Source organism: Vombatus ursinus, unplaced genomic scaffold (assembly GCF_900497805.2).
Source record: "Vombatus ursinus unplaced genomic scaffold, bare-nosed wombat genome assembly UNPS02005264.1, whole genome shotgun sequence".
Taxonomy (NCBI): Eukaryota; Metazoa; Chordata; class Mammalia; order Diprotodontia; family Vombatidae; genus Vombatus; species Vombatus ursinus.
Window position 1 is genome coordinate 558,034 of NW_020945042.1, and position 21,366 is coordinate 579,399.

Sequence of the window (21,366 nt, forward strand, 5' to 3'; positions counted from 1 at the left end):
GCCAGGCCTGGAAGCACTTTCTGGGCATCCCTGGGAACCCATCTGGTTCTTCCCACTGCCATTGAATCACATTCGATCAATCTCTCTTCTGCCCTTTACTCCCCACCTTGTTGTATACGTATTCTTATACAGCTCCCATTCCCTTCATAGAAAGTAAGCTCTTTGGGCAAAGGTTTCATTTTTTTTTTCCTCTACGTCTCCAGAGCCTAGCGCAGGACCTGGTTCATTGTAGACTCTTAGTAAGTGTATGTTGACATCCAAAACCGCAGGTTGGAATGATGGGATGGTTTCTTCTCTTAGAACCTGAAGGGCACATTTACATTTGTCATCAAACTGAAGGGCAGTTGAATCTTACTCAATCAAATTGGACATCATTGTTCCCATACTCTCTCCCGTGCATCTGGGATCTCATGGACGAGGCTCCTGCCTTCCACCTGCAGATGACAACCTTGCTGGCCTTTCCTATGCCCCCCCCCCAAAAATTATAGTTAATGGTAAACCCTGAAACACCTTTGCCATTAACATTAATATAGTTTTGTTTTCACAATTCATGGTTCATTTTTGCAGTTGACTTGTGTTCTGTGTTGGCTGGCTGCCCTTCTGTGTTAGACAGTGATTTCAAGTTTGAGAAATTCTTTGCTCATGTGAAGTGGCTTATGGGGGCCTAAGAGGGCTTTCTGGGTACACTTCACTTGACAATTCTCTTTTCACTTGAAGGCTAAATTGGCATTTGCACTTCTGTCTTCAGAGGCAATTCTGAAGCTGTGGGCTTTGCGTAAGTGAGCAGGAGCTATGGGGGATTCTCAGAATGCTAGGGAAAATTGAAAAAGGCCCAAATGCTGTGTGCTGCAAGTAAGTATGCAGAAATACTATTGACACTTCTTTAATTGTTCTCAGTTTTGGTGGAGGGAAATTGTGCCCCAGGCTACACCTGTCTTAATGTCTGTAAGATTTACTCTTGCAATAACCAGAACAGTTTCCTTATGTTTTCCCTCCTTCCTTTCCCATTTTTCCCCTCCAATAAAATATCTACAAAAAAGGGGCAGAGTTATGCAAGCCAACACTGTATCCTGTCTTTATGCAACTTTCTGAGATCATGAAACATCCCAACCACTTAATAAACTCCATGGTATGTGCCCTACACAATTGATGTCACTTACCAGTAGTGAACCATAATGACTTTCTTTGCTGTGCAAAGGTGCCATATGTGCCTTTTATCAAATCACTGATAAAAATGTTATTCAGTACATTGTTAAGCTTAGAAAACTGGGCCACTCCACTGGGGTGGACAGAACACTAGTTTGGAATTCAATAACCTGGATTCGAATCCCCCCTCTGCTACTCTGAACTTTTGTTGTGACTTTGATCAATCACTTAACCACTTGGGGCTGCAGTTTCCTTACTTATAAAATGAAGGGGTTGAGCTGTGTGTCTTTGAAGTCCATATCTGCTCTATATCTATGCTGTGCCATGATTCTATCACTGAACCTCACTGGGGCCTCAATTTTTGTCACTTACAAAATAACTTGGGTTTTACAAAAGTTCCTTCTGAACACTAAATGTGTTCGCTATGATCTTGAGTTATCAAACCTTTAGTAGTTGGTTACTCTTTGAGCCATTCAACCAACTCCAGATTCACCTAAATTAGACTATTGCCTATTCACATTTTTCCTAAAGAATTTATTTTTATTTTAAACTTAGCAAATACTAAATAAAATGAGCATCTCCATACACACAGCAAAACAGGAAAAGAATGTTAGATGAAAGCAGGGCACTCTAGTCCAGGCTTTCCTCTCCTTTTCTATCACATGTTCTAAGATGACTTGATTACTTCTTGCCAAAATTCTCGTCATTTCCATCAAAAGCAGATAATTAGTTCTTTCTTTTCAGTAAGGTTCATAGGCTCTTTGACTTAGAGCTGGAAGAGACCTTTAAAGTCATCAGTTCAAGCACCATCATTTTACAAGTGAGGAATGTGAGGCAAACAGAGGTTGAGGGAACTGTCCATGGTCACGCAGCTAGTAAGGATCTGGTGAAGTGGAGGAGATTCAAACCCGAGTCTTCCTGCCTCTGATTTCAGTGAAAAATTCCCTGTATGATGTTGCTATTCCAGAGCAGAAATTTCCCTTGATTGTATCCTAGAAATTTTGAAGGATGAAATAAGCCAGTTTAAAAAGTCATTGTGCTGCTTTAGCACAGTAGATAACTGAAGTCTTCCATTGGTTACTGTAACATGTTTCCTTTTTTTATTTTTTTTTTTTGGCTAGGCAATCAGGTTAAGTGGCTTTTCCAGGGTCACACAGCTAGTAAGTGTCAAGTGTCTGAGACTGGATTTGAACTCAGGTCCTCTTGATTCCAGGGTCAGTGCTCTATCCACTACACCACCTAGTTGCCCTGTAACATGCTTCTAACCATGTACGAATTTCCCAAACTTCTTATCTTTTTCTTCTTTCTAATTGGTGTCATTGATATTACCATATAAATGCTTCCTACCATAATTCCTCTCGTAGTTTTTTTTCTTATTGTGTGATGCTGCTCTCCCACCTCACCACCACCACCCAACTACCTTTTAACTGCCTGCTTTCTTTTGAAAAGGTCTATCTTTTCAAGGCCATGTTTGAATCATGGGTCTTATTCTACCTTGTCTTGGCTTGTGAAGTCCAATTTGTCTCCTTACATTAAGATTTCAGGTTTATCTTGTGTCATATGTGTATTTTGTGCATTCGTTCATAAACATTTTAAGCCTTGGGTTTTATTACTTATTGCTACTGATTTTCTTGTTTGTTTGTTTTTTTCCTTTGAACTTCTTGGCATCTTCTTCTGTTATTCTTGCTAAACTTCAGCCACTCGCTGTGGTATCTGCTTTGGTTTATGAATATTTAGTCCGTTTTCTCACTCTTTTCAATTTAAAACCTTTCTGATTAGGTGATTTATATGAGATTTTTAAAGAGATGCAGAATCAGAGGTCATGCTTAGAACACCATTCTACTCTAAATAATGTCAGTAAAGAGGATAGAATGTTTAATTGTTCTACCTCCTCTGTGCAGCCATTTTCCCTTTTATATTTTGGACTAAACCCCAATGTTCTCTGCTTCTTTTCAAACACCCAAAAACTTATTCCTTGTCTGTTTCCTATTACAGAAAGGGCCATTGCGAGACATGAAGTGCGCGAAATTGAACAGAGGCATACGATGGATGGTCCTAGGCCAGATGCAGCTTTGGATGAGGAGGAAGACGTGGTGATCATTTATAACAGAGTCCCTAAAACTGCAAGCACTTCATTTACCAACATTGCCTATGACCTGTGTGCAAAGAATAAGTACCATGTCCTCCATATAAACACCACCAAAAACAATCCCGTGATGTCCCTGCAAGATCAGGTAAGCTCAGGGCATAACTGCCCATTGACATGTGTTTTCTCGAGGATTTAATTTCCAGCACTACTCTCAAGGAGCATCTCATTTGGAAGAAACATAACATTTCTTATCTCTTCTGGCTGCCGTAAGTGTCTTAAGGATTGTGACTTGTACAGTTTTGTGGCCTGTACAGCAGATAGGATTATGCCTTGCACTTAGAAGGAATTCAGCAAAATGTTGGCACAGTGGATAGAGCACTGGGCTTGGGATCAGGAAGTCTCATTCATCTTCATGAATTCAAATCTGGCCACAGACACTTACTAGCTGTGTGACCCTGAGCAAGTCACTTTACCCTGTTTGCCTCAGTTTTCTGATCTGTAAAATGAGCTGGAGAAGGAAATGGCAAACTACTCCAGTATTTTTGCCAAGAAAACCCAAAATGGTGTCATGGAGAGTCAGACACAACTGAAAGGACTGAATAGCACGACAAAAATGTTTGTGGAATGAATGAGTTATTTTCTTTTAAGTATAATAGCAGAGTAAACTCCCCAATTAAATGTCCTTCATCAAAGCTGCATGCTATTTCACAGCACCAAAATAGAGGTTATATAATTAATTGGTTCTGTTCCACAAACGTTATTTAGCGTCACTGGGTCCAAGGCATCATGCCAGGCATTGAGAATAGGAAGATGGAAAGATGATCCAGTCTTTGACTTCCAGAAGATTTTAGTCAAATGAGATAGTACATGTAAACCACTTTGCAAACCTTACAGTATTATATAAATGCTATCGATCATGATCATAATTTAATCTCAGTTATTTTTATTATTTAGTCTATAGGTGTCACATTTATATTATCTTATTATTATTATCATCATCCTCATTATTACATTATAATGATAGATCTTTTATTAATTCAAGGATCTATAACTATGCTGTGTGGGCTACACTGTCCACTAACCGTGATGGTCTTTGAGAGTTGTTGTTGTTCAGTCATTTCATTTGTTTCCAACTGTAATACAATGTTTGTGGATAGAACCAATTATATAACCTCTGTTTTGATGCTGTGAAATACTGTGCAGCTTTGCTGAAGGATATTTAATTAGGGAGTTTGCTCTGCTATTAGACTTAAAAGAAAACCATTCATTCAACAAACATTTTTGTTGTGCTGTTCAGTCCTTTTAGTTGTGTCTGACTCTTCGTGACACCATTTTGGGGTTTTCTTGGTAAAGATACTGGAGTGGTTTGCCAATTTCTTCTCTAACTCATTTTGCAAATGAGGAAACTGAGACATACAAAGTTAAGTGATTGGAGAGTTGTTGTAGCCAAAAAGTTGATCCATTTGAAGCCTACCTTAAGAAAGCTGGGAAAACCTGGTGATGAGCCTCTCCAAACTTAGAAATTTAACTGGTCCTCAGAGAGATAGGTGGTTCATCACCAGGTCCCTGCCCCATAGAATGTGGTACAAGTCACTGTGTCTTAAGTAATGATGTAAGTAGTTTTTATTTGAAGAATATATGTATAAAATGCACATGTAGAAGATTCTAGGCAATAATTACTACCCGATTTGTAACTGTCTTCAACCATCTCGGCTCAACTTCTCGTAATTTCTGTGAATGACCGATCAAAGCTTCAGGAGGTCAGGAATCATATCTTTTTAAATTCTTTTGTCCATAGAATCATAAAATCTCAGAATTAGGAGGGACTTTATAGGTTCATACAGTTCAACTCATACCTCAGCAGGGATTCACTCCTTCCACCCTCAAGATTTCACCTCCTTTACAACTTAGTGAATGTTGTAATTTTTGTAGCTGAAAAATAGAGCCATTTCCATCTTCACTATCCCTGACAGGTGGTCATTCAGACCCTGAATAAATTGAATTATGGGAAACTCGTCTCCCAAAGCATTGTATTCAATAAGTATTTGTTGAGTGATGGAATGGTTTGATTTTAGAAAAGTGGGAAAATGCTTAATAAAATGTCAAAAGACAAAGACAGTTTACAAATAAAGAAATACACATAGTAAATCATCTCATAGAAAATTCAGATAGCCTTTTTAGCAATAAAATAAATTAGGATTAAAGTGACTAAGTTACCATTTGATACCTAACAAACTAGCAAAATAAATCAAAATTATCAGCTCTAATGTGGGATAGGATGTGAGCAAACAGATACGTTTAAACATTGTTGGTGAAGCAAATGGATTCGTTCTTCCTGCATTATGATCTGGCTTGATGTACCCAAAAGCTGTAAAACCGTTTTTACCCTTTCTTTGGACAATTCCACTTGAGAATAATGGCCCAAAGAAGGGGAGAGGGACGTGGACTTGAGATTTCATTGGAAGGAGATTCCCTCCACCAGTGTAGGTCAACCCCCTCTCTGCAATTTAACATTCTTAGAATTCTAAATTCTGGATTAGGGTTGCCTAGAGCAGCACTGGCCCACGATACTCCTGAGTGCCAGTGATCCAGATTAAAATGGAGTTGGAAAATATTTTAACAAAATACATAAGAATACAATAAAACATTGAAAATACCACATTTTAAAACAAATTCATTTTGGGGCCCACAGGAATCCTTACTCATGGTTTAATGGCCCCTGTTTCTATTAGAGTTTTGACTCCATTGGCTTGGAGCACTGAGGTTCAGTGATTTATCCAAGGTCACACAGCCAGGATGTGCCAGAGGAAGGATTTGAACTTGGGTCTTCCTAGATCCGAGACTGGCTTTCTGTTCACTACACCACACCGCCTTTCCTTTCCGACAATACTCTTTTTTCTTTTTTTTTTTTTTCCAGAAGCAGTTGGGGTTAAGTGTGGGTGTCACACAGCTATTAAGTGTCTAAAGCTGGATTTGAACTCTGGTACTCCTGACTCCAGGGCCAGTGTTCTATCTACTGTGCCCCCTAGGTGCTCTCCCTTTCCTTCAGTACTCTTAAACATTTATGTAAGGGAATGGATGAAAGATGGACCAGAATTCTGAAACCTATTTGAGTGGCCTCCTTTGGAGCCTGGTGTCTTCTGACGGTGGCCTTATTAAGAAACTGTTCATAATGGTCCTATAATTAGGGTAACATTTTCTCTATATGAAGACAATTAAAATTGTTCCATTATAACAGAATGAACTGTTATCACACAATTTGGCCTAAGTGCACTCTCCACACTGAAGCAGAAGATTGGAATAGCAGTGGCCCAGAAGGGTAAGCTAGACTTGCTTTGGCAGGAGCAGTTTGCAAAGCGGTCATCTATGCCTGTCATCTGTCCCTGTTATTCTTGGCTGTTGCGCACTGCGCTCTCAGTTACTGCTGTTCCCATCACCAAAATCTACCGCCCTCCGCCAAACCAAATAAATCTGCTAAATGAGAAGAAACACGAGCTTATTTAGCTAAGTGGGTCATCAAAACTATACATCATGTAATGTCGCATATCTCAAGGGGAAGTGCACTAAGTATCTGATTTTTAGATGGTGTTCAGCAGGTTTTCAATCCATTTGCATTACTGCTTCTCCGACTCCTTGCTTCTAAAGGAGCTCTTTCCTAATGCCTGCAGAACAATTTGGAGATTCCCTCTGTCCTGTTGTTTAGCATCCCCCCTTTAGCTCCATTATCCCTTTGCCAGGGCTTCTTTTGTGTCCAAGATTGGAGATGATTGGCTGGCAATGGTATCCACCATTTTATCTCAGAAGCATAAATTGACAGAAGCACCTAAATATGACATTTAGAGGTGTCCTGTGCTCACACATTTACCTAATTTCATTTGGTTGAAAAGAAGCTTCTGTTTTTCTCTCAATAGCTTGTTAGTTGTAGAGAAAAATAAAATCGAGCGGTGGGAGAGAAGCATAAAAGCAATTGAACTGAATACAGAATAGCCCTTAGGATGTCACTGTGTGGGGCAGCTGGAGGATTGGTCTTGAAAACATGAGTAGAGATGACTTCTAAACGTGCTTTCTACATCGTCAAGAGCCGTGGATTAAGAAAGAAACAGAAATGGTGAAGGCTCAGACCTGTCTATGCAAGGACCAAACACATACATGTATTTGGGGACTTATTTTCCTATAAAAAAGCAATCCTTCAAGCAATCCACCATTATTCTCTCTCTCTCTCTCTCTCTCTCTCTCTCTCTGTCTTTCTGGAGTGACATTGAAGAAAGTGAAACATTTTATTAAGCTAGTATTTTCTGAATTGTTCTAAGACCTAGGTTTCCAACATGTGGCCAGTGGTGACCTTATTCACCCCAGGGTACAGGCTCTTTGAGATTTTTTTTTAGCAAAAAATGGTTTTAGCCAATATGTCATTGTTGTTGTTCAGTCATTTCAGCCCTATCTTTCTGCGACCGCATTTGGGGTTTTCTTGGCAAAGGTACTGGAGTAGTTTGCCATTTCCTTCTTACAGATGAGGAAAGTGAGGGAAACAGGGTGAAGGGACTTTCCCAGGGTAACAGAACTCGTAAGTGTCCAAGACCAGATTTGAACTCAGGAAGATGAGTCAGGAGTGGCACTTTACCTACCGTGCCACTTAGCTGCTCTTTAGCCAGTTTGCTGGTTTGTGTGATCCCGTAGGATCTTAGGAGGTAGAGAGGGGGTGGAAAGTAGAAGTTAACCCTTTAATTTTACAGGTGGGAGAGTGAAGTGCCTTGACAGAGGTCACCTCAGTAATGAGTGGACAAGGCTGGATTTGAACCCAGGTTCAAAGCCCTCAAGGCCTTTAAAGGCACTTTTGCTTACTTCATTCTACTTTAGCTATTTGACATCCCAAATAGCCCTTCCTAATGGGAGGAATGATTACAGCCCCTTTTAAGGGGACGGGCCTGAGGTCTGGAGGAGTTCAAGTCTCTCACCAGCCTCAGGCTGGCAGCTCCAAACTCTGACTCGCCATGGTCCCCCCGCCTGCTCTTACTCCATGCTTCCCTATTTCTGTTCATTTCTTCAGTCATCATGAGCTACTCCCTTTCTTCAGTCAGTGGTCAAGGAAATTGTTTCAGTTCTAGGTCATTGGTGTCAAAGTCAAATGGAAATCTGAGGATCCCTGCAGGCCTCAGATTGACTTAATTTTGAAATGGAATGGTATCTGTGTGTTAGATTTTTATTTTGTTAACTATTTCCCAATTAGATTTTAATGGTGGGGCCGGGAGGGGCATTTGGGAGTGGTTTGGGCCGCGTGGTGCCCACCGGCCTTGGGTCGGACACCTCTGCTCCACAGTATCAACTTGCATAGTTCTCCACTCACACCGCCACCATCCTACTTCAAATCTTTGTTATGCTAGCCTCCTGTAAATAAGGGAAAGCTAGGTGGTGTGGTGGATAGTGCCAGGCCTGGAGTCAGGAAGATCTAAGTCCAAATACTGCCTCAGATTCTTACTGTCTGTGTGACCCTGGGCAAGTCACTTCACCGTTTGCCTCAGTTTCCTCTTCTATAAAATGAACTGGAGAAGGAAGTGGCAAACATCACTAGTATCTTGGCCAATAAAACTCCAGAAGAGGTTAACAAAGAGTCGGACAGGACTGAAAACTGAATGACAGCTTGTGGTTTATTCCTAGTTGGTCTCCACACTGGGCCATTCTTTAATTCAGTTCAGCAGATGGCTGATACTGGGCCTTCTGGATGGGAGATCATACATGAGGTGGTACCAAACCAAAATGGAGTAGTAAAGTCTGTACACACAATAGCCTGCGAGATCATCAAGCCTGTGGCAAATACAGTGAACTGCCTCAGAATGAGTTAGTTATTGGTAACACCACCTCTGCTTCCTTCAAATCGATGTCTCGTTATTTAAAAACTGTTTTCTGTTAACCTTACTTTTTTATGTATTTAATTGGTAAATTTTGTTTTAGCAGAACAAACAAAAAAATCAATTATATACCTCAAAAAAAAATTGACATAAAATTACTATTGCAGTTGATTCTATATGCAACCATAGCCATTTGTAATTTATCGTTTGTTAAAAAAAAGGGAGTTAGTGTGTCTTAACCTGATTAAGGAGTGCCCATCGGTTGCCTTTGCTTTCTCTGAATTTCTTTAAAACAACAACACCACATGATTGTCTTACAACCTTTAGCTTTCATTGAGTCTTTGACATTGTCACATTTATCTACTTAGTACACTAGCTATTATTATTACATAATATGGTTTTTGTCTTCAGATATTCAGAAATCACTCCTCCAGTCTCAATTTACCAGCCTCTTTCTATGGATTCACCTCCAAATGATTCTCTATATATTAGAGTGTTTATATTATCTTTCAGTCTCTCCATGAGAATAAGATCCCTAATTGTCCATTCCTATACATCATTGTGATTACAACCAAAATCTTCTGTCATGCTCAGTCATAATGGAAATTGATCTGTTGGGAAACTGGTCTTACCCTAGTATCATTTATGTGCTATTTTCTTAAAAGATTGAATGAGATTACACGTAAAGCCCTTTTGAAAATCTTAAAACACATATTCCTTCCTGAATCATGATGTTATTTTCCTCCGTCATTTTGACCTCTCATAAAAGACAAAGGAATATCAGTTTGTTTTCTGTTAGTCATTCTTAGTTTCAGGAAGGAATATGTGGCAAAGGAAAAAAAAAAAGACCTCTGGAGTTTTCACTTTTTTGAATGGCAGCGAGGTATGGTGGGAAGGACCCTAGACTTGGTCAGGAAATCTGCCTCTGATCTTGATCAATCATGTGACCATGGACAATAAATCACTGAATTTCTTCATGTCTTGGTTCCCTCATGGGCAAAATAAATAGCATAATCTTAAGGCTTCCTATTGCATGGGGTCATCAGGAGGAAAATGCTTTGTAAACCTCACAGTGATTGCTATGTGAATGCCAGGAGTTAGTATCTGAAGAATTCCTCTGGATGTTTGGGTTCTTTTTGTTGCATAGTTCCACTGGCAGCTAGCTCTCGCCTAAATTTAGTTGAATGATACTTTTCTGACCTTAGCTGTGTTCCTCCGCTATTGAAATGGATCATTCCCCATCATTTTATTGGATTTTTGCATGCAACTATTATTGTTTCCATTGTTTTTCAGTTGTACCTGACTCATCGTGACCCCATTTGGTGTTTTCTTGGCAAAGACACTGGCATGGTTTGCCATTTTCTTCTCCAGCTCCTTTTACAGTTGAGGAAACTGAGGTAGACAGGGTTAAGTGATTTGTCCAGGGTCACACAGCTAGTAAGTGTCTGAGGACAAATTTGAACTAAGGAAGATGAGTTTTCCTGACTCCAGGCCTAGCACTCTATCCACTGGTCCACCTAGCTACCCCAAGTACACTTCACCAAATGTTATCTGGTTCTGGGGGAGCAGTTTTAGTTGAAACGTTATTAGAGGTCCGTTCGCTGGAAGACACGGTGTAATCTGTGCCTTGGATAGGTAACTGAAAAAAAAGCACAGGATAGGTGGTTTTTGTTTTGTTGGTCTCAATTTATTAAAGACATTTTTATAAAATGACATTGGTCAAGGCAGTATGGTGTAGGGACTTACTTCTCTTGCTTTTTCAAATCCATGATGATTTTCCTCCCAGTCTTAGGATATTTTGCTTTCTTTGCTGAACCTAAAGGATTATTTACTGTCTGGAATTTTACCTGGCTCTCTTGAAGACCTTCTGTATAGAATTTAAGATTTCAGCATCTCTTACCAAACTTACATTCCAAGTCATTTTTTATTAACCAAACAAGAAAGCAGCTCTTGGCTATTTTAATTTCCTAAAGAAAATGCTTTCTCTGGACTTTTTTGTTTACGTAAAGTTAAATCGAAAGCTCAGAAACATGTCAGATTGATTCCCTACATCTCAGGAATCAGGATGCATATAAATAGGAGAGCTGTAGCTATTACTGCAAGTCTTGCCAATGTACCAGGTAGGTTTCCTCGTAGGCTGGGTCAGGATCAAGAGGAATCAGTATTGTTATATGTATCATGTAGCACAGATGCTGACCACCTGATTGTTACCTGCAGTCAGAACATCTGGTTCACCCTGGTCTCTACTGAAACAACTTTGTTGGAAAGCTGGATGGGGCCAAGGGGGGGAGGGAGCAAAAAACTCCAAAGCAGTAGGCATAGGGGAATTCATTTTCTAAAAGTCACATTTCTTATAACAAATTATTTAAAAACTGAAAGTAAAAGTTTAGAGGTTCGGTGCTTGCTAACCTATTCTGCCATGTTCAAGGGAAAAGATTTTTAATTATTAGAAACTGTGATCCAGAATGCATTAAAGGTCAGGAAAAAAACCAATTCAGGTGCTACTTGTGTGGCCTTGGGCCGGTCATTCAGTTTCCTCATCTCTGAAAGGAGATCAGAGTGGATCGGCTCTGATAGCCCTTCCACAGGGTTTCAGATCTCATACCCAATCAGGTTTTTGGAGCATAGGCCTGTGGGTATCCACACTTAATTCCACCACAGGGTGGGACAGCATAACTGACCTGGACTGAGGTGCGGCATACCTGCCAACTTCCTTGTAGGGGAAGAATTTATGGACTTTGTGGTCCATCCAAGGATGTGAAAAGCTCAGTAAAGTCAGATGAATAAGGGCAGCTGGGTGGCACCATGGTGCATAGAGCACTGGGCTTGGAATCAGGAAGACTCATCTTAACTGTATGACCCTGAGCAAGTCACTTCACCCATTTGTGTCAGTTTCCTCATCTATAAAATGAGCTGGAGAAGGAAATAGTAAGCCACTCCAGGATCTTTGCCAGGAAAACCCCAAAAGGGTTCACAAAGAGTCAGGCATGACTGACAAACAACTGAACAATAATACAGACAGATGAGCAGGCAAACATTTGTGATGCCAACCTAAAATATTCTGTGATGTTCCTGTTCTAGACAACATAGTGTGATTGTATCCTCTGGCAGATCAAAACGAGTGGGAGGTGTGTGAGGGTCGACCTGACGGGGTAGACTGTCCTTGGAGACTTTTAAGGTCAGTTCTTTAGACAATCCTTTATTTTGTGCCTGCTATGTTCAGGGAGGGAGGTCCAGAAATGACATACATTATCCCTGCCCTCAGAGCACTTACAGTATTGTTGGGGTGAGGGAGGGGAGAAAGGAAGCAGGCTCTGTGGATGGGACAAGATTACCATTGTGTTATTCCTCAGGCACTTATATAACTCATTTATTTGGGACCATAAGGCTGACAAAGTGCTTGTTCCACAAGCACTGTGTCAGGTGAGGTTGAGGTTGGTGAGTCTGAAGGGAAATGCTTTTCCCCTAGGCATACAGGTGGGTGAGTGGTGGGGTTCGAGCTGAGAGCCGGGGCTCTCAACTTCCCTCATCGTCTACTTCTCTTTCCTCTTTGCCACGTTGAATGAAGGAGGGGAACGGTTTGCTTAACAAAAATCGGTTGTCAGACGAGGTTCCAAAGTGAAGCACATTGGAGCAAAGTCTTCTTGTGCAGGGAGAGAATGGAGTTTGTTTTGGCCTCAAATAAAAATGCATTCTCTGGGGGTGGAGAGTCCCAATTGCTTTCACCTGACCGTTTCACAGTGATTTAATCAGCAATGATCTGCCCAGAAAAACAGCTTCTATGCCCTCCTAGTAGAATTCAACAGCAGGAGCTCCTTCTCTCTTTTCATTTGTCTGTGGAAGTAAAGCGAATAGGTTAGTGGTTGCACCCTCCATGTTGGAGGTGAGGGGTGGGGGCGGGACGGCTTAATCCTTCGTTTTAATTTCCTTTTGAATATCCCCTCCCAGCCGTCACTCAGACGTTTGGTTGAAAGTACACCGTTTCCTGTTAGTTGTAAACATTTCCTTTGAGCAGCATCTGTTCAGACAGTTATGAAGCAACAGAATTGTCTTCTCCCAAACCTTCTTTAGCCCTTCATTCAAATTTTGCTCATTCTTCTTCTTTACATCAGGGAACTCTCTCTTCTTACTTAATCTGATCCTCTAAAGCAGTTTTATAACAAGCCACATAAGGGATGTTTATTTTAAGTAAATGAAAGAGTAGGAGTGAGTGGAATAGAGTAGATAGTAATTACCCAACTTAATAGTAGTACTCATTCAATAGATAGTAATTAGCCAATTGGAATTTGGCCAGGGTAGCCTGGCTGACATTCCCACCCTTTTACGTGGTCAGAAAAATGGGTTTTCTGTTTAGTTTTTTTTTTTTTAACTTAAGTCATCAGAATTTTGAGTTTGATCTCCTTCAAATAAAGTGTTCTAGGTTCTTAGTGGGACAACACTTTCTCTCCCCTTTTCTAGAGTATTGGTTTTGGTCTGACACAGCCAGCACTGAAATTATAAGTGACTATTCCTGCGCAGCTTGGTCTCCCTAAAGGTCTCCTGCCTGATTACTTGCTGATGTGGCTCAGCTCTAGTTCTAAAATCTGACAAAATCACCGCTTACAATGGTTCTGCTCTAGGCTGGCCATAAAAACATCTCTTTTCATGGACCTTAGCTAATGACCCATTCCGGAACATCTTTCTTTACAGCCTACCTCAATCATGGCAGGAAAGTTCCCTTTGAACCCAAGCATTGTTCACTTTCTTCTCCTCAAGCCAATATTCCCGGTGCGTTCATTTTTCCCTGACTTCATCTAGTCAGTCAGTCAACCAGCATTTATTAAATACCTACTATGTATTGCTGCGCTCAGCACCAGAGAAACAAAGGTAAAACCTAACCCCTGTTCCCACGGACTTCACAGCCTCACGAGGGAGACGATGCATATAACTACGTACACACAAGAAATACGCAGAATTAATTGAAGATTATCACAGAGGGAAAACACTTAGCATTAAGGGGGATTCGGGAAGGCTTCTTGTAAAAGGTGGGATTTTAGCTGACCCTTGAAAAGTCAGGGAAGCCAAGAGAAAGAGATGAGAAGGGGGAGAATTCCAGGCAAGTGATGTAGCCTTTGAAAATGTCTCAAGTTAGAAGATTGAGTGTCTTGTGCTAGGAACAGCCAGGAGGCCATTGTCACTGAGTCAAAGAGTAGGTAATGGAGAGTAAGGTATAGAAAGACTAGAAACGTAGGAAGGAGGCAGTTTATGAAGGACATTAAAAGCCAAACACAGTATTTTATTTTCAGTTCTTGAAGCAATAGGGACATTCTGGAGTTCATTGGATAGGAGGGACACATGGTCAAACCTGTGCTTTGGGAAAATCTCTTTGGCAACTCATTAGAGGATAAACTAGGCTAGGAAGAAACTTGAGGCAGGGAGACCAGCCAACAGGTGATTGAGGTAAATTTTGTTGTCTGCCGCCAGCCCCTTTGTCTTTCTTTTTTTCTCTCTCTAATTAAACTTAATTTTCAGATCTGCATTCTCCCCATCCCACCTTACCCTACCCTTAATTGAGAAAACAGGAAAAAGAAAACCTTTGTTAGAAACACGTAGAGCCAAGCAAAACAAATTTCAGGATTGGCCAGGCTCCCAAATTTCTGAGTCTCTGCTTTGAGTCCATTACTTCACCTGCCAGGACTTGTGTAGCATGTTTCATCTTGAGTCCTCTGTAATTGGGCTCGGTCATCGTTTTAATCATAATTACGAAGTCTTTCAAAATTGTTTCTCTAAAATATTGTTGTTTATTGTATAAATCATTCTCCTAGCTTTACTCACTTCATTCTGCATCAGTTCAGAGAAGTCTTCCTAGATTCCTCTGAAGCCATCCCCTCCATCCTTTCTTATAGCACAATAGTATTACATCACATACATAGACCATAACTTTTTCAGCCATTCCCCAGTGGAAACACTTCAGTTTCCAGTTATTTGTCAACACAGATAGAGCTGCTAGAAATATTTTTGTACATATGTGGTCTTTTCTTCTTTCTTTGGTCTCTTTGGTTTAGAGACCTAATAGTGGGTCAAAAGTATATACACTTTAATAGATTTATGGTCATAATTCCAAATGAGTTAATAAAATAGCCAGATTGGTTCACAGTTCCACCAATAGTGCATTAATGTACTTGTTGTCCCACAATTCCTTTAGTATTGTAATTTTCTGTTTTTGTCAGCTTTGCCAGTCTGATAAGTGTGAGATAGAACCTCAGGGCTGTTTTATTTTGCATTTCTCTATTTGTGGTTCAGAGCATTTTTTCATATGGCTCTTGATAGCTTGGATTTCTTCCTCTGAAAATTGCTTCTTGATATCTTTTGACCATTTCTCAATTGGGGATTGACTTTTATTATAAATGTGAATAAGTTCCCCACATATCTTAGAAATCAGACCTTTGCCAGAGAAACTGACTGCAAAGATTTTTTCCCCCCTGTTTACTTGCTTCTCTTCTAATTTTAGCTGCATTGGTTTTGTGTGTGCAGAAACTTTTACATTATACATGGTCAGAATTGTTCTGTTTACCTTCTGTAATAATCTCTATCTTTTGTTTTGTCATGAATTCTTCCCTTCCACAGACCTTTCTGTCTCACTAAGCCAACCTTGTCCAGAAAATGACTCACTATAATTTTTTTCTGCGTATTCCAATTAGGATTTGGTCTGCTACACTTTCTGGAGCTTTGTGGAGGATATGTGTTGGAAGAACTGGGCTCTACTTCCTGCTCCTCCACCATCTTAGCTTTGACCTCCTTGTCTTTCCTTAAAAGAAAATAATAGGGAGTGTAGAAAGAAACAAAGGGGTTGCTTAAGTTACAATAATAGCTTATATTTACATAGACCATAAGTCATCAAGCACTTTTTTAAATTTTATATTTAATTTATGGAATAAAACAAGCATTTTTACAAATATTTTCAGTTGATTCCCACAGTGAGATCTGTCATTTAGTAGGATGAGTATCATTTCCCCCATTTTACAGATAAGGAAATGGAGGCCCCTGGATATGCCCAGCCAGGTTGGTCCACTGTAATCATACTATATCACTTCCCTACAATTTCTGTTTGATTTCACCTGTAGCCCAAGTCGTTGCATAATGAGGAAGGATTAAAAGAGGAGACAAATGCAGGGTGTTGGAGGAGGTGTAAAATTGAGAGTACAAATTTAAGAGGAAAGGAACTGGGGATGCAGTTATTACCAGAAAGGAAGTCATCAAGTAAAATGGAAGTACAGGTGGACATAGGTAGAGAAAATGGGGACAGAAGACATGAAATGCTGAAATGGAAACAGATGGCAGTGAAAAGAGCCAGTCTTCCATTTCTCAAGTAGCTTTCATTTCATTCTCATTTTCCTAGAGTTGGTCATTTTCCTCTGTTTTTAGTGCACTACTTTCCCTTCTCCCCCTCCCTGCCTCCCAGTCAGTCAATCAGCAAGCATTTATTAAGCCCTTACTTTGTGCCAGGCACCATGCCAAGAGCCAGGAGTACATAGAAATGTAAAATACAACCTCTTTCTCTTCCTACCTAATGATTCAATACTTCAGTTTATCCGTGATCTCATCAATTCACTTTTCCCTCCATTGGTGCAGATCCTCACTTATCCATCCTTTCCCATCCTGTGCAATTCTTCCCCAAGGACATGTACCTCTACTTGATTGGCCTGATTTGAGTAACTATACTATTGACAATACTAAGATTCTTTCCCTTCAAAATATTCTGTAATTAATAAGCTGGTTATAATGAAAAGACTTGATGTATATGTGTGAGCTACTCTTATCCATTCAAAATGATGTCCAGTTAGTCCAAACTCATGATATTTTAGTCTAGTCTAAGTATTATGCTCTTCAAGGGCCCTTCCTGCTCTCAATCTGTGATCTTCTGATGACTCCTTTGCAAAGTCCAGTATATTCTCAAGACCTGAAATCCTATGTCTGAGTAACATGATAATAATAGTGATGTCTGCTGTTCAGTCATTTCAGCTGTGTCTGACTCACCATGACCCCATTTGGGGTTTTCTTAGCAAAGATACTAGATTGATTTGCCATTTCCTTTTCCAACTCATTTTACAGATCAGGAAACTGAGGTAAACAGGGTTAAGTGACTTGTCCAAGGTCACACAGCTAGCAAGTATCTGAGGTCAAATTTGAATTTAGGTCTTCCTGACTTCAAGCCCAGTGCTCTATCCACTGCACTACCTAGCTGCCCTTAGTGATGTCTGTACTCTTTTCCTTTCAAACCCTGCTGTCCTTTTCCATTATTTATGCAAGATGTTCATGAATTAGGATAGCAGAATGTTTAATGTTGAAGAGAGCACTGCCCTGGCACTATCTCTCCTGAGCCATGTTTGTTACCTTGGACATATATCTTCTTGGGATCCTTTGAAAAGGAAGGAATTAGTCTAGATCAAGGGCACCTTTTAGCCTTTAGATTCTGTCACTCTATGAAGAACACACCTTTTCCTTGTTGCTACAAACCCTATTTGTGTGACAGAAATAAAGTCAGTGGGGATATGAATACTCTCACTGTAGACTTTATATTCCTGTTCTGGAGCTACCCAAACAGATCTCATCTTAACCAAAGCACCAGGCACCCTCTGTGGCCCATCCCTCAGACCAGAATGACCATTGGAGTCCCAGCAAATCCCAGAACTCACCTGACCACCTGAAATCTCCTGTGAGGGAATATGCCACTCTGGGCTAAACACACACTGTTAGAGACCTGCCAATCAAAGTACTGTTCCTCAGTCTCTTACGTTTGACTCTGAAGTGATAATAAATAATAAAGAAGAGTTGCAAAGCCTTTTTCTTAAAACAGTCCTGTGTAGGAGGCACTGTGGGAAGGGGTGGGGGCACTGGATCCGAGTCAGTAGGTCTGGGCTTCAGGTCCCAGTTCTGACTTTCATTAATGGTTTACTCAGTTTTGTAATATTGAGCAACTGACTAAGTTCTCTGGGCCAGTTTCCTCATCTATGAAATGGGGAGATTGGACTAAGGGGTAGGGCTCTTCAGTCCCAGGAGTGGTTTTATCTGGAATAGTATTATCTCCATTTTAAAGCAAATGAGGAAACAAATGGAAGGATGGGGCTTGTCCAAGCTGAGGCAGCCATTCCAGCGCCATAAGGACAACTCAAACCCAGGCCCTCTCTCAATCTAGTGTTCTTTCCAGCACTCCATGATGCCTTCTGTAGCATTGCCAGAAATGATACTCAGTCTCTAGTTAGTGACTCTTCCATCCCAAATGTGGCCCTAGACCACCAGAACGAGTGGCATAAACCTCACTTTGACATACTCAGCACCAGCATCTCCTTTCCTCATTTCTTTTCTCCCCTTCTAGTTCCATTTCCCCACCCCATTCCCTTCTCACTGTCTACTAAGTAGAAAAGAATTGCTGTAGGTTGTTGGCCTGTTTACTGTCTTCTGTGGAACTGCCTATCTCTGCCACCCTCCCTGAAGCTAGAACTGGCATTGAACCTAGTTTCTTAGAACCAAAAATTTGCCTGTGCCCTTCTATGGGTAACAGTAACAAAAATGGCGGTGGATAGAGCGCCACGCCTGGAGTCAGGAAGACTCACTGTCCTGATTTCAAATCTGACCTCAGACACTTAATAGCTGTGTGAACCTCGGTAAGTCACTTAACCCTGTTTGCCTCAGTGTCCTCATCTGTGAAATAATCTGGAGAAGGAAATGGCAAACCACTCCAGTGTCTGCCAAGACAACCCCACACGGGGCCATGGAGACTCAGACATGACTAAAACAACTGAACAACAACAACAAAATTTGGGGGAAATATTTTCCAGATTATATGGTCTTTTTGTTTTTCCTCCCTCTCACTTCTTGTCATCTAACTTTTTTCATTCCTGTTGGTACCTCACACCGGGGGACCAACAGGAAAAGAAAGCATAGAAAGTGCAGCTAAGTCCATTTTAGTAAAAACTTTGGGAAATGAAGAGGAAATTAAAAAGGAATGGCTAAAAAGGAGTATGGGGATTATCTGAGCATTTCATCATTATCACCGATAATTGAATTTACCATATCTACTCCCCAGGTTTTGTGTCATGGACAAAAAGATCTTTTATATGAAGATCAAGCTCATACCAATGATGACTGATATGTCCAACTTTGTATCCTTCCAGAAGGAGCCCATTAGTTCTTCCTAGTTTATGAATCTTTAATGTTTTTTTCCCAGGACCATATTGGTCCAGAAAAAAGGGTGTCCCCCTAAAGTGAGATTTCTTCAAAAGGAAAAAAAAAAATACACGTATAGACTGAAAAATTACATCACCTACCAGCCATCGTCAGATTTTATACAATTCTGATTTGGGGAAATAGTGAGACCCAGAGTGGGACCAGTATGGTAATTCTAACCTCTCCCCCAAGCCCTCTTGGTTTTTCCCAGTCCAGGTTCTCTGAAATGTGACATTCTCCTGAATCTTTTACCTCTTCACCTTGCCTCCGCCCAGCCTGAGGCATTATCTCAGTTGTAGCTCAAGGAGTTCACTGCTCAGCAGAGGCTTTGGCCTGTTATCATCGGTGAACGCTCTGTGATATGGCCATGTGACCAGGGCTACCCAGGGATGGCTTGCACTTAAGATTATCTGATAAGTTGTCAGAATTTTTCTGTTCTGTGCTGAGTGACTGAGGTCGTATCTTACAGACTGAGGGAGGCCCAGGGCTTGTTTCTGGCACTGTGTCCAATCCCTGGGAGGCGTTCTTAACCATTTCATGTGAGTGATTTACCCCTTGGAAATCAATTCAGTTTTCTATTTCAGAAATTGCGTATCACCTTCTTGCAGCTGGCGAGACTGAGATTGATCAAATTCTCAGTATTTATCAGTCTGCCAACTTTAAAATACATTTCCCATGTTCAGGCCAGTAAATATTGGCCAATATGCAGTGTTGTTTTTAGTTCTGTTAAAGGCAAATGAACAGTAGTTCAATAGTTAAATCTGTGTGCCTTGCACACAGTAGGCACCGAATAAATGGGTGAATTTAGTTGAATTATGTTGAGTGGCCTTTGAGCTCTGCTCTTAATTGTTTCAAATTCCTTATAACGTCTGTCTATGCCTTAATCAAGTTTTGTTTCAAGGTTTATTTTGTTTCATGTGGATTTAGGCTACCATTTTGAGTCTTTGTGCTTAAATATAGTTCATGATAACAAGTTCCCAGAAGAATTTTTACTTAATATGCATAAAGCATATCTTTGCTGCAGTGTGATCTACTGCCTGGGTCCAGCCAACTGGGCAGGGAGGGGAAGGTGGATGTTATTCTTGTCCATACTGCTGCATTATAGGTGTCTGATTTGTATCACAATTCTTTCTGCACTGTCCTTCATTCTGTTTTGTTTTTTTTTAATACCATGTAGTAGCTGTCTTTAAATCAGTAGCTGCATACTTCTGTGTGCTAAGATTTTAGCCATGGGTTTGAATCTGCATGAGTGTCCCCAAGTGTGTGTGGTGTTTTTAAGACTTTGAAGGGACCATATTGGAATGTTAGCTGCTTTTTACTAATTTAAACTATACCTAAATGTTGTGGATGTTGCTATTTTTCAGGTGCGCTTTGTGAAAAACATAACTTCCTGGAAAGAAATGAAACCAGGGTTTTATCATGGACATGTATCTTACTTGGATTTTGCAAAGTAAGTTATCCAAAAAATACATCCTCCAGACTATTTTGTCCTTTAGCGATCAGAAATGCCTTGAATTAGTGTTTAAGTTTTTGTGATCATAATTTTCCAAAATAAAATGTAAAAAAGGACTGAGTTGCCAGTTTTAAACCTGTAATTCTAGTAAATGATGCTGTACCTTCTTATATATCACTGCCCTCTAGTGTTCCTCAATTGACAATTCTCATATCTATTAAAATTAACAGGCCTTGGGTTTTCTTTTGATTTGAATTTTTTTTCAATTATTCACCCTAATCACTTACAGGACAGTAGGTGACCATGGCCACAAAGGCTACGAGCCCCTTTCCTTGCATGATTGGAAGGCTGCTCTTTATTAGAACACTAGGTTTTCCTCCTCGAGACTAAGCAAATCATCTCAGTGACATGCCTCATTGACTAAAAGAATGGGCAAGCAAAACCTGCTCTCCCCCATCACCCAATAATCATGGGCCCAGTAAAATGCCCCCGCTCCTCAGCTCGGTCACCTTGAGGTTGATGTGATACCATCTCTTTGCCTAAATTATTTCAGTCTTCACATCCTGACTGATTGAGAAGTCATCTGAAAAAGAGCCATTCTTTTGTTCCTATTTCCATTTAGCTCT

The 21,366-nt window shown here is 40.5% G+C and overlaps 1 protein-coding gene across 1 annotated transcript in view; it reads left to right on the plus strand.

The window, feature by feature from the left end:
• The window catches only part of LOC114030767 (heparan sulfate 2-O-sulfotransferase 1), a 197,191-nt gene that overhangs the window by 167,722 nt on the left and 8,103 nt on the right, over window positions 1–21,366 (plus strand). Inside the window, exons 2-3 of the mRNA XM_027845653.1 lie at window positions 3,142–3,380; window positions 20,652–20,737. Of these exons, the coding sequence (XP_027701454.1) occupies window positions 3,142–3,380; window positions 20,652–20,737 (325 nt within the window). The remainder of the gene's footprint in view (window positions 1–3,141; window positions 3,381–20,651; window positions 20,738–21,366) is intronic.